Genomic DNA, 18271 nt, shown 5'->3' with positions numbered 1-18271 from the left:
AAGAGGGGCAACCGGGACAGAATCCGGTGTCCCGACCGGTACTAGAACCCGGTGTGCCGGCGCCGCAAGGCGGAGGATTAGCCTAGTGAGCTGCGGCACCGGCCCCATCTACTTCTTTATATAACTAATATACCTTGTGAAATATATGCCTATACAGAAGAAATGGGCAGGTGTGTTTCCTGTGTTGAAGAGTGTTGTCAGTTACAGTTGTCATATAACAAATAATGCATGACTTCGTTTACTCATTCACCAAGCATGTCAGTACTTTGCAGCCATCTTGTTGCTTAGTGTGTCGTCAGTGTAATGTGCCAGGCAACTCTTCTCTCCCAAAGCTTCGGTTCTAGGGAGAATAGACTCGGTGTTAGATAAACAAGAATGTCATTGTACAAAACATGGGTTACGTAAAATATCAGGTGTATAGTATTGTACTTATATTGCATGTTTTTTAAAATTTACAGTTTATAGAGTTTCATATATGTTGAATGAATGGTTTTTATGGAAACATCTTGGTGTGTATATGTGTGAAATATACACTTTATTTCATATCTATAAAATTTCCAGTTATATAAAAATTGTGTGCATATGTAACTGGTATAAAGTATATTTAGGAGTATAATTTCTATGTAACTATTCAGTGGAGTTATATACACATTTAACTTATTACAAATTCATCTATTAGATTGGCAGAAAATTATTAAGTGAGAAATATTTTTAAAGTTTTACAAAAATATTGTTATTTACTGTATTTAAATATGTTACATTTTAAAATATTTTTATTGTGGTAAAACATGTAACATAGAATCTTCGATTTTAGCCATTTTTAAGTATATAATTCAATAACATTAACTATGTTCAGAGTGTTGTGTAGCTATTTCCACCTTCTGTTTCTAGAAATTTTCATCATCTTAAACACAAACTCTGTATCATCAAATAATAACTCACTACTTTGCCTCCCGGAAGCCCCAGTAACCTCTATTCTACTTTCTTTCTCTGAATTTGCCTATTATAAATACTTCATAAAAATTAAAAAGTGAAATATGTTCCTTCTTGTTTCACTTAACATGTTTCCAAGAGTGATCCATGTTGTGGCAAGTATCAGAATTTGGTATCTCTTATGGTTGAATAATATTTCATTGTATAGACATATACTGTATTTTGTTTCTCATCTGTGGATGCACACTTGGATTATTTCCACCTTTTGACTGATATGAAGATTGGTACACAAGTATATTTTCAGAGTCCCTGTTTCAATTCTTTAGGTATATACTTCGAAGTGAGATTGATGTGTTATATGCTAATAGACTAGTTGTTAAATAAACAAGAATTTCATTGTTACAAAACATGGATTAAGTAAAATATTAAGTGTATAGTATTGTACTTATATTACAAGCTAGGTTTTTTATTTATTGCCAAACCATTTTCTATAGTTTCTGTACTACTATACATTCTGGTTTATTTTCATAATCTAACTTCTGAACAGAGCCCTAACCACAAAACTATGTATATAGCACTTCATAAGTGATAAGGACTTCTCCAGCATAATTTTGGGTATTTATTTTTTATTTTATACATATGCTATGTGTAGTATGTGAGAGTTTTGGTGAGCAAAAACATTATTCTTTATGTCAGAGTTTATATTGTATTAGTTGGAGGTGATATAGAGAGTAAGAACTCAGGTAATGACACAGTTTTTCTGTAAGATATTATAATTCTGTGAACACATGATACCATTTTTTTGAGCCTTTGCATTCCATATATGGATATACAATTGTAATTTCATTCAGTAACGTTTACTTCTGTCTTACTGTGTTGGCAAAGGGCTTTTGGCGTTAGCAATCTTATTTTCTAGTTGTGTCTTTAATACGTTAATCTTAGTTTCATCTTAAATTGTTTTCATTAAATTTTTGAGAGAGGTTTAGGGAGAACATGTGAACTCCTATCCAGTGGTTCTTTCCCCAAATGCCGGAAACATCTGGACCGGGGGAGGAGGTGCAGTGTGGCTGGAAACTCAATCCCTGTGTCCCACTTGGGTGGCAGGAACCTACTTACTGTAGCCATCACCACTGACTTCCAGGGTCCATGTCTTAACTGCTAGCCTAAATGTTTTCCTTGAGTTTCATCTCTTACCAAGGGTACAGTGTGTTTTTACCAAATCACTGTGGGGATTAGATAGTATGGTATGCATCAAAATTAAAATTATGTTTTTCTTTTCTTTTTTTTTTCTTTTCTCTCTCTCTCTCTCTCTCTCTCTTTCTCTCTCTCTTTCTCTCTCTCTCTCTCTCTCTCTCTCTCTCTCTTTCTCTCTCTCTTTCTCTCTCTCTCTCTCTCTCTCTCTCTCTCTCTCTCTTTCTTTCTTTCGATTTACTTATTTGAAAGTCAAAGTCACAGAGAGAGAGAGAGAGAGAGGCCTTCCATCCGATGGTTCACTCCCCAATTGGCCGCAATGGCCAGAGCTGCGCCGATCCGAAGCCAGGAGCTTCTTCCTGGTCTTCCATGTGGGTGTAGGGGCCCAAGGACTTGAGCCATCTTCTACTGCTGTTCCAGGCCACAGAAGAGAGCTGGATTGGAAGGGGAGCAGCCAGATCGCAAACCGGCGCCCATATGGGATGCTGGCACTCCAGGCCAGGGCGTCAACTCGCTGTACCACAACACTGGCCCCTGTTTTTCAAAATTAATTATGGAATCAAAGAGTCACTTATAGCCTGAGAACCCCCACATCTCATCCATGAAGTCACCGACTTTATTTGCTTTTATATTTTAAAGATTTTTTATTTCTTTTTTTTAATTTGAAAGAGAGATAAATATTTCTGTCATACCTTTATGTATCATTTTGTTTCAACTCATTCTGTATATTAGTTGACTCTCTTATGAAATAACATTATTCTTCCCTAAATGAAGGTTTGGGCTAGGATATTTGGAAGGGAGAGAGTTTATTTCAAAGCTTATCTTAGAAATGGGCAGTTCACCATCAGTTAAAACACTGGCTAAAATGCCTGCATCCCATGCCTGGGTTTGATATCCAGCTCTGGCTCCTGAGTCCAGCTTCCTGCTATGGAGATCACTGGAGACATCAGTGCTGAGTCAATTAACTGGCGTCAGTCACCCTTCGGAGAACCTGGATTGAGTTCCCAGCACTTGACTTCTGCTCAGCCCCGCCCATTTGTACGTGTTTGGAGAGTAGACCAGCAGATGGCAACTTTGTCTTTATCGCTCTACCTCTCAAATAACAAAATTTTTAAAGCTTATTTCAAAAGCTTAGTTCAGAGGGAGTACATTCAGGAAACTTCTGTGTACTTGAAATTCCCTACAAGTTTATGTCTTTTTTTTTATTTTCAGATGAATAAATTAATGTCCTTAACTTCTGAGTGTCTTATCCAAGATCATATAGCTACTTAATGGAGGAGATGAAGCAGCAGTCAGCTCTTTTGCCTTGGGTTCAGGTGTTCTATCAGACTACCCTCTTACATTTTATCTTCTGTGTGAATCATTTGGTAACTTGCCTGTGTGGCATCTCTCCATGGTGCTAGAAGTGTGGACATGTACTTGCTACTGTGTTCTATCTTAAGGAACTTCTTGTTGCTTTGTCCCCCCTGCCCCTATATACTGGTAGAATTTTTTTTTTTATTAAAAAAAGAAAACCTCAATATGTCTTTTCTTTAATTTATGTAATTTACTTCCTAGAAAGCATATTAATTAATCTCCAATATAGTTTCTTATTAGCGTTCCTTAAATTACTTCACCAAAACTCTAATGAGTTGTACTTAAGGAATAATGTCTAATGGTCAGAGGTATTAGAAGTGTAGATTGAATGCCTTCATTACTTCAGTATAGTTTACTGTTGGTGTTTTAAGCCCGTGTTTTATACAGACTTGTACAATTTTTGGTTGTTCAGTTGGGTGGCCCATTAGAAATCAACTCTAAACTATATGAGGAAAAGTGATAGTGCAAATCTGATCTACAAACCAGAAATACTGAATTGCTTATAAATGCATGTATCAGTCCTTTTATCTAAAATTTTTTTATTTTGAATTTTTTTTGAAATTATAGACCCAGAGGAAGACACCATTTCATTATCCTTTTCTTCTCATTATTAACATAAGTCAGATGTAATCTAATTTTTCTAAAGGAAATGAAAAAAATTTTCCTGCTTTACATTTGGCCTTTTGAATTGCAAATGTAATACATATAAATACAACAATTTAGGTAATACAGAATTTTAAAAACAAAATTTTCCTACTTACTTCTTGTAATAGAACAACATTTTGTTTAATTGTCCACGTGTTTTATTTTTCTCATGAAACAAAAATATGTACATATAGACAGGGTTTAAATATTTATATGGAAATAGTTGCATATTAATTTTAGTCTTGTTCATTAAGAAAGAAGCTACAGAATAGACATCTTCCTGAGTCAGCACACATGGCTGTGCCATAATTCCTCTGTTGATGGACAGTGTGTTGCTTGCAGTTTACTACTCTTAGAATCAGTGCTACAAAACACAGCAAAATGCTTGAGTATTTGTGTAGGAGAATTTTTTTTTTAAGATTTATTTTTTATTTAATTTGAACGAGTTAGAGGGAGAGACAGAGAAAGTTCTTCCTTCTGCTGGTTCACTCTCCAGATGGTCACAAGGGCCAGAGTTGTGCCAAGCTGAGGCCAGGAATCAGGAGTTTCTTCTGGAACTCCCACATAGGTGCAGGGACCTGAGCGCTATCCTCAGTTGTTTCCCAGGCACATTGGCTGGATCAGAAGTGGAACAGCCAGGAATCAAACTGGTGCCCATATGGGATGCTGGCACTGCAGGTAGCGGTTTAACCAACTAGTCACAAAGCAGGCCCTGCAGCTAGGACTTAAAGATGGAATCCTGGCTACACCACTTAAGAGTTCTTTGACTAAATGCAAAGTAGTATGCTCTCGTTTCCTCTTTTTATATTAAATTAAATTTTATTTGAAAGAGTTAGAGGAGAGATTGATCGATGGCTCTTTGACCCCCTGGTTCGCAATAGCCAGGCCCAAGTCAGGGGCTGGGAGCTTCATCCAGGTCTCCCACGTGGGTGCAGGGGCCTAAGCACTTGGACCATCTTTCTGCTGCTTTCTCAGGCTCATTAGCCAAGAGCTGGATCATAAGTGGAACAGCCGGGAATCAAATTGGTGCCCATATGGGGTGCTGGCATTGCAGGTGGCAGCATAACCAGTTATGTCACAACACCAGTCCTCTTCCATTTCCTCCTGTGAAGAGGGAGTAGATCAGCGATAATGTGTACTTTCCAGGGAAACTAACTTCTTTGACAGGCTAAAGGGGGAAAAATTCTATGTTACTGTTGACTAACTGAAGAAGTGGAATATCTTTTCATGTATTTTAATCACTTGTAATTCTTTTGTGAACCACCCATCATACACTGCTCTCATTTTTCCTTTTTACTTACTTGCCTTTTTCTTATTGCTTTGTAAGATTTCTTTATATATTCTGGGCATTAACTCTTCATGTATATTGTGAATATAATAGCCTTTACTCTTACAGTTGCCTTTAATTAGTTTTTGTTTTTTCTTTATATGCTAAGTCAATTGTATCCTTTTATAAGCTTTTGAGTTTTTGGTTTGGGAAGGGACCCCTTGGAAGGATTTCTGTATCCCAAGATTATTTTTGATTGATTTTTTCTTCTAATACTTGAACAGTTTATTTCAATGTTAGCTTCTTTAGTTAGATCATTTGAGATTTATTTTGATTGCAAGGTAAGCTTGATACACACCCATGTGTTTTTTTCTAGAGGGTAGTCTAATGTCCCAGTATTATTTATAAAACTGTCCATTTTATTTTGATTTGTAATATGTTTATTTTTAAAGATTTATTTTATTTATTTGAAGGTACAGGGAAAGGTAGAGACAGAGAGAGAGGTCTTCCATCTGCTGGTTCACTCCCCAAATGGCTGCAACGGCTGGAGTTGAGCCTATTTGAAGCCAGGAACCAGGAGTTTCCTTCAGCTCTCCCATGTGGGTGCAGGGGCCCAACCCTTCCTGGGCCAGTAGCAGGGAGCTGGATTGGAAGTGGAGCAGCTGGGACACAAACCAACACCCATGTGGGGTGCCAGCACCACAGGCTAGGGTTTTAACCCACTGTGCCACAGCACCAGCCCATATAACTTTTATTAAATATTAAAATCACATAAATTCATATATCTGTATCTAGATTCTTTAGAAATTCTTTAGATTCTTTTAAATGACTAGTTTTCTAGTACAGTTAGGTGTCTGATAAGGCAAATTCCCATTTTTTAAAGATGCTTTAAAGTGATTCTCATGCATTTATTCCTATGTAAACTTAAGAATCAGTTTGACCAATTATGTAAATACCACTGTGACTTTGATGGGACTTACATGGATTACAGATTAGTTTGTAAGCTCCCAGCTTTTAACCTAAGATAGTGATTTCATATAACAGTGATTTTAGGGGGGCTGGCACTGTGGCCAAGTGGGTAAAGCCACCACCTGCAGTGTCGGCATCCCATACAGGTGCCAGTTCGAGTACTGGCTGCTCCACTTCCAATCCAGCTCTCTGCTATGGCCTGGGAAAGCAATAGAAGATGGCCTAAGTCCCACCTTTGTGGGAGACCAGGGAGAAACTCCTGGTTCCTGGCTTCGGATCAGTGCAGCTCCAACCATTGTGGCCATCTGGGGAGTGTACCAGCAGATGGAAGACCTCTCTCTCTCTTTCTGTAATTCTGCCTTTCAAGTAAATAAATAAATAAATTTTTAAAAACTGATGTTAGCTTAAATTGCTGCTTAAAATTTTTTACTATCCATAGTCTTAAATATGTTATTTAATTAAAGAAAAAGTTTGAGATATAAAGATCTGTCCTTGTCCCTCTTAGTGTTTCTTTTAGGCTTTTTGTAGCATTACCATAAGTATGCTTTTGGCTAATATCTGTTTATTTTCCCATAAGTACATATGTACATACATGTTGGTACATAATTATTGTAATATAATAAAATAATCTAGAATATTGTAATATAATATAATCTGGAATATTAAACTTTTAAAGTTTTGGTATGTTCTCTGTGGCAAAAGTTTGATAGTAATATATAGTGAATAAAAATATATAATGATAGATGATTGAAGTCTTTTTCAATGCAATATTTGTAAATTGTGATACATTTTAGAAGAAATACATCATGAGGTGGGTTGTAGTAATAGCTTTTAGATCAAAGATGAGACAATGTAGAGTATATTTTAGAGCAGAAAATATTTACTTATTTCCCTAAAATGTTAACAGTTTAATATGTTAACTAATGCTATACATTAGTAGACAGGAAGTTAATTCATATTTTTCTTGAATCCAAAAATTAATAATGGCAGACCTTTTATTTTAATGTGCAAAAATTTCTAGAAATCCATTCAAAGATGATAGCAAAAGTTGTCTAGTCAGTATTTTTCAAATTTTTTGATAATGTTATTCTTGATTGTTGAATAAATGATATATTTTGTTTCTTTTCATGCAGGTCTTCAAAGTTCTATATTTTAGCTCTCTGTGCTGAACTTCCTTCTCCCTTAAATTATTATAAACTTCTGCTGCTGTTTAATAAACGTGAAGATGTCTCGCAGTCCTGATGCGAAGGAAGACCCTGTGGAATGCCCTCTTTGCATGGAGCCCTTGGAGATAGATGATATCAACTTTTTCCCTTGCACCTGTGGCTACCAGATTTGCCGATTTTGTTGGCATCGAATTCGCACTGATGAAAATGGGCTTTGTCCTGCATGTAGAAAGGTAAATGCTTCAACATAACCTTATAGTTATGTATGTGTAATTGTATAGTTTTTTTTTTTTTTTTAACTGTATGCTATTTTGTTCTCAGGAGATAGTTTTTCTTATTTATTTGACAGGTAGAGTTAGAGAGAGAAAAGTCTTCCTTCCGTTGGTTCACGCCCCAAGTGGCCGCTATGGCCGGTGAGCCATGGCGCCGGCCCCTAGAATGCACAGTTTAATACATGGATTTGTATTATTGACATTACTTTACAACAATCCAAAAGACAGAAAGAAATAAACTTCAGAAAGCCAATCAAATTAGCAACCTTACAGACTCGGGTGACTTTGAAAGTCACCACCTTCAAGGTTGGCACAGTGGCATAGCAGGTCACCAACACCCCATATGGGTGCCGGTTCAATTCCTGGCTGCTCTACTTCTGATCCAGCTCCCTGCTAATACACCTAGGAAAGCAGAGGAAAAAGGCACAAGTGCTTGGGCCCCTGCACTCACTTGGGAGATCTGCAAGAAGCTCCTGGCTTTTGTCTAACCCAGTTCTGGCCACTGCGTCATTTGGGGAGTGAACCAGCGGATGGAAGATCTTTCTCTCTCTCTCTCTCTCTAACTCTGCCTTTCAAATAAAATAAATCTTTTAAAAACAAAATTACCACCTTCAATGAAACAGTTCAGTATGACTGTTTTCTATAGCTTCTAATAGCTAGAAACCAGTTTTTAAAATGTGATGAAATTTCAAAAATCATAAAGAAAAATATACATTTTTGACCACAATAAACATTAAGACTTTAACTTATTCTTCCATTCACAATTCTTTAAAGTATACTAAATGTACAAAATTATACTACATTATATAGAAATATAGAAATAAATTAGGCAAATTCTATAATAATGTTACAGATATTTGCAGTAATCCCTAAGAGAACAAATAATGTCCTTTAAGATAGAAATGTGCAGTTCTATCTTTTCTAATAATTCATTCATTACACTGTAACTATGTTGCAGACGCTTGTCAAAACAACAAAACCCACAGAATATTTTTTTTAAATCACCGGTTTTTAGAGTTAGAAGGGGTTTTTAAATACAATAGTTCAGAACAAAGATCTAGGACTCAAAAGATGTATCTAAATCCCAAAGCTACTACTCTTAAGTTGATAACTCCAGATAAGTTACTTAAATTCTTTAAACTTTTATTTCCTTAAATATAAAATGGAAATATGAATATCAGCCCAGAATTGTTATAAGGGCTCAATAAGTAAGCAGCTATTATCTTCTGAACTCAGATTTCTCTGTCATTTTAATCCACCTTAGTAAACATCTTTTTTTCTATCGTGTACTAGAAAACTAAAGCCAATTTACCTCCACATGCAATATGAAATGTGTTTTCTAATTTCATACCATTCTATCCAAATCCATTACCTCTCCATTCCTAATCCTCTTAAACAGTAAGCACCACTGACCATATGTCCAGTTAGTTAACCACAAGGCCAAGACTTGCCCTGACTCCCAGTGCAATATTCATTCTTAAAAATATGCTACACCTGGGCCCGGTGCCGTGGCTCACTTGGCTAATCCTCCGCCTGCGGCGCCAGCATCCCATATGGACGCCGGGTTCTAGTCCCGGCTGCTCCTCTTCCAGTCCAGCTCTCTGCTGTGGGCCCGGGAGTGCAGTGGAAGATGGCCCAAGTGCTTGGGCCCTGCACCAGCATGGGAGACTGGGAGGAAGCACCTGGCTCCTGGCTTTTGATTGGCGCAGCGCTGGCCAAGGCAGCCATTTGCGGGGTGAACCAACGGAAGGAAGACCTTTCTCTGTCTCTCTCTCTCTCTCACTGTTTAACTCTATCTGTCAAATAAAAAAAAGATTGTCCATATAGAAAATTAAGCTATCTGGGAAATCACAATGAAAATGTTTTCAGTCCTAAGATTACCTAGAATTACTTCTCATCCTTAGAAAATAGAGGGCAATAGAAAAATAGAAGATTTTTAAAAAGAAAAGCAAAATAATTTTAGCAAAATTGATCATCATTAAAAGGGTACTCTGGCAAGACTAAACCATGTGAGGAATCTCTGAAAGACTGAAAGCCACTGAGTTCAGTTCTAGGAAGGAAGGATTAGCTTAGGAAACTACTGGAGAGAGGTATAGCAGTGCCAGGGCAAACATCAGTGTGGTTGGCTGAGTGTGGTGCCAGAGCAGCCAGGTGGCTTTTGTCTTCCTCTTGTCTGATGCAGTGGAGATAGAAGCCCTCCAGTTAGAACACGGTTATAAATTCGGACCAGAGCTTTAAGGTGAATGGAAACACACTGTGGTAATGAAGGCGCGTCTTGAAGTAAACAGAAAATAGCACATATAGACAGGTTGACAATATTCTCAAATGTGAAGATATACAACAGCAGAGAATCAGCATGGATTTCAGAAAAACCATCACAAAAGTGGTGATTCTACAAAATTCAGTAAATAGAAGATTTTCACATAAGGAAGCAAACAGAACTTTAAGTGCCATTAGTTCCTTTCAGAGATGATAGATATAGTATATTTACATGATAGTATATTCATGTAAAAAGATTTTTCTTTTTAAGAAGCACCAGTTAGATCTTTCAGATAACCTGAAGAGCAGAATAGATACAATTCAGGAGCACATGTACTAAGCCTTTTTTCTTTCATATAATATGATGCAAAAAGATAAAAAATAAAAAGCATGAAAGAAAAGCTAAGTAGTATAGGAAATCTTTATGATCTAGTCTCTGTGAGAGCAGTTTCATAAGGAGTGAACTAAAAGTGGATAGGAAGAAGTGATCAAGAAATAATAGAAAATTCCTCGTGATGAAAAGCAGCTGTCCTCAGAAGGGCTGAGTGTGAAGCAGTATGACTGAAAATGAGGAATATGTCTAAGTCTTTGTGTCATTGCTGGAATAGCTAGGATAAAGGAAAAGTTTAAAAGCTCATGAGATATAACCGTATAGCCTATGAATTAACAAGCATAAAATCTTTTTGAAGATTTATTTGTTTATTTGAAAGTCACAGTTATACACAGAGAGAAGGAGAGGCAGAAAGAGAGAGAGAGAGAGGTCTTCCATCTGCTGGTTCACTCCTTAACTGGCTGCAATGGCTAAAGCTGTGTTGATCCAGAGCCAGGAGCCAGGAGCCAGGAGCCTCCTCTGGGTCTCCCACGTAGGTGCAGGGGCCCAAATACTTGGTCCATCTTCTACTGCTTTCCCAGGCCACAGCAGAGAGCTGGATCGGATGTGGAGCAGCTGGGTCTCAAACCAGCGCCCACATGGGATCCGGCATTGCAGGTGGTAGCCTTACCCACTATGCCACAGTGTTGGCCCCAACAAGCATAAAATTGATATTAGTATTTTCATTTAAAAACCATAGAAAAATAACTGAAATTTGTTTTTATAAATATTGAAGGTAAATAACTTTGAAATAATTCTCAATTGATTTAATAGGTAAAAGCATAATCAAGCATTTTCAGACATGTAAAGATTAATAAAATTTATATTCATGAATCACCATATAGACAAGTAGAAAAGTTGAGAACAGTGGTAAAATTTTGAACTGAGCAACTGGAGGTAAAGAATTATCATTAACTGAAATGGATAAGACTACAACAAGAGTAGGTTTCTTGAGAACAGGAATTCAGTTTTAAAAATGTTAAATTTGAGAATCCTTTTAGAAATCTAAATGGAAATAATGAGCAGACAGGTAAATATTCACATCTGGATATCAGGTTTTGATTGAGTATGGAGATAATATATTTGGGAGTCATCAGTGTATATAGGGTTGCTACTCATAAAAACACGAGATGATACAAGATCATGAGTGAGAGTAAATAGAAAAATCAGAGATTGTCTAAGGATGTGCACCAAGCTTCTCCAATATTTGTAAGAAAATATAAATCTGATTACAGCACTCAACAAACTAAGGTCTCCAGGTTAAAAGTTTTTGGGTGAAGCAGTTATTCATAAGGCCAGGAGTTTTGTTTTCTTGTTAATGTCACCACATCTCTAGAAACTGCTCCTTGATATCTTAGTCACCAAACCTTCTTGCCTGTAGCTCTCATGGCTGGAGTGGGTCATGGAAAGCACACAGAACAACCAACACAATCTTGCCAGAATGTATGCTGGGGACAGAATTAATAATTATGAAGTTATACATTGCAGTAAGGAACCAGGAAGTCTTTGGTTCCTGGAGACTAGCCCCATCGATTGCATTAACAAAGAGAAACCCACAAGTGTTTCTACTCCTGGAGAGAGCTATGACGCTCTCATTTACACTCAGCTCAGCCCTGCAGGGGAAGGCCACACTGTGAGGTAGCTAGCTGAAGCAAGCTTCTTGTTTCATTCCATAGGGTAAAACTGCCCATTTTGCAGAAAACTTCCTTTGCTTTAATATACTTTGAAAAGCAAAGTTGGACAGATTATAAAAACTAAGAATGTTTAGTGTCTCTGGTTGCTTACTCATGGTCCTAGGCTGTCTGGTTATTTCTCAGACAGCCTTTGTGTGTCCTTCAGGGCAACATTTCTGAGAAAAATACTATTGGAAATAGGGAATGTGAGAATATAGGTGATTAATTGATGTAGCCTCCTATAATATTGACGTGGGAACCAAGAGACTGGACAAGGAATAAGAACTTCAACAGAAATAATGTTTTCATCTTAGAAATAATAGAAGATATCATGTCTGTGAAACAAGAACAGTATATTTTTAAAAAAGAACATTCACTGAACAATAATAGTTAATGAAAATGAAAAATAGCAAAAGTAGTTGAGTCCCTGTGCCTGCGTAGGAGACCCGGAAGAAGCGCCTGGCTCCTGGCTCCTAGCTCCAGATTGGTGAAACTCCGGCCATTGCAGTTTCTCTCTCTCTCTCTCTCTCACTCTCGCTCTCTCTCTGCCTCTCCTTCCCTCTCTGTGTAACTCTGACTTTCAAATAAATAAAATAAATCTTTAAAAAAATATATCAGAATACTATAGACAAAGAAATTTCCAAAGGAAACATAGGTCACATGTAAAGGATGAGGAATCAAAATCATTTCAGACTTCTCAACAATAATACTTGAAGCTAGAAGATGCTTCTGGAGGAGATTACTTTTCATCCTAGGATCCCATATCTGCTCAGCTGTTAAATGTAAAGATACCCAGGAAGATGTGTTCAGGCCTGAGAGGTTTCAAACATTTTGTTTTTAACCTTGCATGCATTCTTTATCAGGAATTCTTTCACAAACGTGAAAGAATGAATACCTGAGATAAAGGAGACAAGTGATCTAACACAGGAGAGATTCATGGGATGATGGGGAAGATGATAGCATCCATCATCAGAAAGTTCCAAATTAGATTTCTATAAAAAGATGAAATTGAAAGGATAGTTGATGACTCAGAAAAGTGAAGTATTTTATAAAAACGTGGTACAATTGGAAGAAATTTACTGGTTGAATTAGTAATATGTTAACACTTAAAGATATAACCGGAAAAAGCATAATTATTGACTTTATGAGAAACTAAAAGTTGTACAGAAAAGAAATAATATGGCTATTCTGTTGCTGCAGTATTATTGTACAAAAGACGATGCCTTTACTTTTGAGTAGATTTGGAATCTTTCTTGAAAAATCACTTTCTCATGACTATGTCATTCCATTTCTAGCATTTGAATTCTGTCTGTTGATGATGATGTCTGTATTTACGCCAATACCAGACTTACTTGATTACTTTAAGTTTTGAAATGTGGTATGACAAGTTTTTCTGCATTGTTACTCTTTGTAGACTGTATTTTGGATGGTGTAAGTTCTCTTAGGATTTGTGCATAAATCATTATGTCAGTCTCTACAAAAAGCATAGTGGGATTTTGATTGAATTGTCATAAATATACAAATCATTTTGTAGAAAAATGGCATCTTAAAAACAATGAGTTCCCTCGTTCACATGCATAGTGTGGTAATATCTAAAATTGAAAAAGGAAAAGATAGTAATACAATGAAAAGTTTCAAGTTTCTAAATTTTCTTCAGCAGTGTTTTATAATTTTTAGTGTATAAGGTAGTACAGCATATTTCCGTAAGTATTTTAGAGTTTTGAGCTGTGGTACATGATATTGTTTTGAAATATCATCTTCTGCTGTGCATTTGCCATTTTACAGAGCATTGCTATCATACAGTTTTGTATTTTGACCATGTATACTGAGCATTGGTTAATAGATGTTAGAATTTTCTGCAAAGATGATTATGCCTTTTTTTTTTAAAGATTTATTTTATTTCTTTGAAAGAGTTATAGAGAAGTCTTCCATCCACTGGTTCACTCCCCAAATGACCTCAACAGCCAGAGTTGAGCTGATCTGAAGCCAGGAGCTTCTTCCAGGTTTCTTACATGGGTACAGGAGCCCAAGACCTGGGCCATCTTCTACTGCTTTTCAGGCCATAGCAGAGAGATGGATTGGAAGTGGAGCATCTGGGACTGGAACCAGCGCCCATATGGGATGCTGGTGCTTCAGGCCAGTGCGTTAACCCACAGTGCCACAGCACTGGCCCCACAATCATTTTTAGTAGTGGTATTACAACTTTTGTGAATTTCATTCTCATTTTCAACAGTTATTCCAGTTAGATATCTTCATCTTCCACCTATCAACCTCCCTTCCTCATTGCATTAAGTCAGTTTGTAGACTTTTAAAAAATATTTGAGTTTGTATAGTAGGTATATATGACCATGGGCTTGTGTGTGGTGTGTGTGTGGGAGGGGACTGTTACGGAATGCTTGCTTTCCCAGACTTCTAATGAAAGCTTTTGGGTAAATTAAGTTGAAAAAGCTTTTGATTATGTGTTTGCTGTGGGTGGTTAGGTTAACTTAGCATATTTATTCTTCCTAATAATAGATACAACTTCACAAATACATGAAGATGAAAATGGTAGTATTTTAACTTTCTTTAAGTTGCTGGAATAAACTAGATTTGGAAGGTAACTAATAATGAAATAATTTGTTTCATTGTTATGTTTATATCTTTTGCATTACATAACAGTTGTGTTTCAACAAAATTGACTGAAGCCTAAGATATATGTATTTCCATAGAAAAAAAAAATGAAATGACAGAAAAAAGACAGTGAGAAAGTGATAACAGTATAACCCATTATTATACACCATAGTATGTCAGTGATATGATTAATAAGAGTTGATATTGCAGTCCCACTTTTTCCTGTCACCTTTATACATTTGTTTTAGGTTTTTGCATACTCCACTTCATGTTTAAAAATGATTTCACAGTGTCACAGGATAGTAACAAATAAAAGAATCTTTTGAGTGTCAAATCTCTGGTTTTCAGAAGAATCTGAATCCCAGCAAAGTTACTTCAATTTGTCTTTGTAATGAAGAACCAGTTTTTGCTTTATTGAGTGCTGATAGAGTCCTATTATTGCATGCCTAGTATTCTCCTTCTATCCTGTGATTTGTTACACTAATAAATATTCTGTGAAGAGTTCACTGATAATGTACTTGAATGTTGTAGCAACATCAAATTATTACTTATTCTCAATTTTTGTACTTATGGATTGGTAAAATGCAGAGCATAGACCACACTTTGAAACAAAACTAGGAGCAGGCAGTGATAGACTGAGATTTGAAGAAGATAAGTAATAGAGGTTCGGGAAAGTGAGTAGAGAATAGAGAAAATTTGGAGAGGAATCATTGAGAAAAACTTAAATGAGGAAGATTGTATAGCTGATGGATTGAACTTTAATAGATTTTTTTTTTTTTTTTGGACAGGCAGAGTGGACAGTGAGAGAGAAAGACAGAGAGAAAGGTCTTTAATAGATCTTTAACCATTTGTTTCCTTAAAATGTAAGAAATAGTTTCTAATCCCAAAATATAGGAGTTTTAGTTTTCTGGAAAATTAGCATGGCTAAATTTCTGATTCTAAAGTATAGCTTGGTGTTCTTTTAGCAAGTATTTATAGTACCATACTAACTTTATATTTGTTCCTGGAGAAAATCCTTAGGATCATGCAAAAGAGATGTTATTGTTCTATATTCCTCCTATTCACAAGTAGGTTAGAATATGCCAAATAGGACCAATTAGCTAGCTATATGATTCAGATTTCTTAGTGTGGCAATATAATGGTATAGATATTTATAGCCTACAGGACTGTTATGAGTTATGTCTGAGTCTTTTTTCTCTATCCAGCTATAGTTCTTTGATATGGTGAGGTTTATAAAGTTTTCTGTAAAAATAGTAAGTTAAGCTGGAAGTTGCCATGAAAGGGAAACAACAAAGTTTTTTGAGACCTTGAGGTTTGAGACCTAGACATTGAGAAATATGAGGGGAAATTTCACTTTCTTGGTTGCTGTCAGCACTAGGCTGGTTATATTCTCAAGTTAGAGAGTTTTGGTTTTATTTTTTATTGATTCCAATATGTAAAGAAATGGATGCAGAATATGGTAAACCCATATCAAGTTTTGGGCTGCTAGATAGTCTCTCTAGCTTTCTTTGCCCTCTTTTTTTTTTGGTGTGTGTGTGTGTGTGTGTGTTTTGCCTGTCATGGATATATCTGATAGGCACAATTTCCCAGCCAATTATGATTTCCATTCCTGAGCTCTTCATGTCCAGTTTTATATGTTTTTGGATTTACTGTGCCCTATTGTCCTTTATTATTATTTATTAATTATAATAATAACTGGCTTTTTGAATGCTTATGTGCAGGACACTAGTGGGAAGGATAAAAACCTACAACAGTGAAATTGAGAGTATTTTGGGGGGGTTACTATGTGCCAGTAACAAAAATAATGGCTTTATAAAATTATTTTATAGAAGTAGGCATTTTTTAAAGATTTATTTATTTATTTGAAAAGCAGAGTTATAGAGGGAAAGATCTCCTCTCCTCTGATACACTCCCCAAATGGCTGCAACAGCTGCAGCTGGGCCAGGCTGAAGTCTGAAGCCAGGAGCTTCTTCTGGGTCTCCCATGTGGGTGCAGGGGCCCAAGGTCTTGGGCCATCTTCCACTGATTTCCCAGGTGCATTAGAAGAGAGCTGGTTCATGGCTGGTGCCGTGGCTCAGTAGGCTAATCCTCCGCCTTGTGGTGCTGGCACACCGGGTTCTAGTCCCGTTCGGGGCACTGGATTCTGTCCTGGTTGCCCCTCTTCCAGGCCAGCTCTCTGCTGTGGCCCGGGAGTGCAGTGGAGGATGGCCCAAGTGCTTGGGCCCTGCACCCCATGGGAGACCAGGAGAAGCACCTGGCTACTGCCTTCGGATAGGCGCGGTGCACCGGCCGCAGAGCACTGGCCACGGCGGCCATTGGAGGGTGAACCAACGGCAAAGGAAGACCTTTCTCTTTGTTTCTCTCTCTCACTGTCCACTCTGCCTATCAAAAAAAAAAAAAAAAAAAAAAAATTGAAAAAAAAAAAAAAAAGAGAGAGCTGGTTCAGAAATGGAGCAGCCAGGTCTCAAACTGGTTGTCCAATGAGATGCTGCACTGTCCATATGAGATGCTGGCATGGCAGGCGGAGGCTTAACACTGACCCCTATTTTTTCTTATACTAACCTTTGTTGTTGCGTTCTTTTTACATATGGGGATACTTGAGTGTAGGGCTTTATTTATTTTTAAAGATTTATTTCTTTACTTGAAAGTCACAGAGAAAGAAAGGCTGATGCTGAGAGATGGAGCTTGTGTCCACTGGTTCATGCCCCAAATGGCTGGATGGAGCTGAGCTGATCCAAAGCCAGGAGCTTCTTCCAGGTCTCCCGTGTGGGTAGAGGGGCTCAAGTACTTGGGCCACCCTCCACTGCTGTCCCAGACGCATTAGCAGGGGAGCTGGATCAGAAGTAGAGCAGCCAGGACTTGAACTGGCACCCATATGGGATGCTGGCACTGCAGGAAACAGCTTTACATGCTATGCCACAGCACCAGCCCCTGAAGTGTAGTTTTTAATTTAGTGGCTAAAGTGACATGAGTATTAAGTGTAGAAATAATAGTTTCAATATCGTTATTTATTTGCTCATTGATCTCTCTTAGACTGGAAATGTATTAAGAATAATTGAGGGGCCAGCGCCATGGAGTACTAGGTTATTCCCCAGCCTGTTGCACCGGTATCACATATGGGCACCGGGTTCTAGTCCCGGTTGCTCCTCTTCCAGTCTAGCTCTCTGCTGTGGCCCAGGAAGGCAGTGGAGGATGGCCCAAGTGCTTGGACCCCTGTACCCGCATAGGAGAAAACACCTGGCTCCTGGCTTCGGATCGGTGCGGTGCCGGCCGTAGCAGCCATTTGGGGGGTGAACTAGTGGAGGGAAGACCTTGCTCTCTCTCTCTTTCTCTCCCAATGTAAATTTGCCTGACAAATAAATAAATAAAATCTTTAAAAAAATAATTGAATTTCTTCATTAATCTTACTAGTACATAGTAGGTTGTCATTAACTGTTTTATTCTAACATGTAAAACCCATGTTTTGGTGAGAAAACTGAACGTAGTTTATCTCTTACATAGCACTTTAAAAGCTTAATCTTCCTGTAAACGGTGTATACTGTATACACAGATGTATACTG

At 37.4% G+C, this 18271-nt stretch overlaps 1 protein-coding gene across 6 annotated transcripts in view; it reads left to right on the top strand.

Annotated features, from left to right (window-relative positions):
* Positions 1-18271, top strand: part of CNOT4 (CCR4-NOT transcription complex subunit 4) — a 137517-nt gene that overhangs the window by 49919 nt on the left and 69327 nt on the right. For all 6 annotated transcript variants that reach the window (XM_008258152.4, XM_002711994.5, XM_008258151.4 and 3 more), the window contains exon 2: positions 7495-7760. In XM_008258152.4, coding sequence (XP_008256374.1) covers positions 7587-7760 — 174 coding nt within the window. In that variant the 5' untranslated portion in view covers positions 7495-7586. The remainder of the gene's footprint in view (positions 1-7494; positions 7761-18271) is intronic.

The sequence above is a fragment of the Oryctolagus cuniculus genome, chromosome 3 (assembly GCF_964237555.1).
Source record: "Oryctolagus cuniculus chromosome 3, mOryCun1.1, whole genome shotgun sequence".
NCBI classification, from domain to species: Eukaryota; Metazoa; Chordata; class Mammalia; order Lagomorpha; family Leporidae; genus Oryctolagus; species Oryctolagus cuniculus.
The sequence above is the reverse complement of the archived record's forward strand: the minus strand, read 5'-3'. Positions and strand labels throughout refer to the sequence as shown.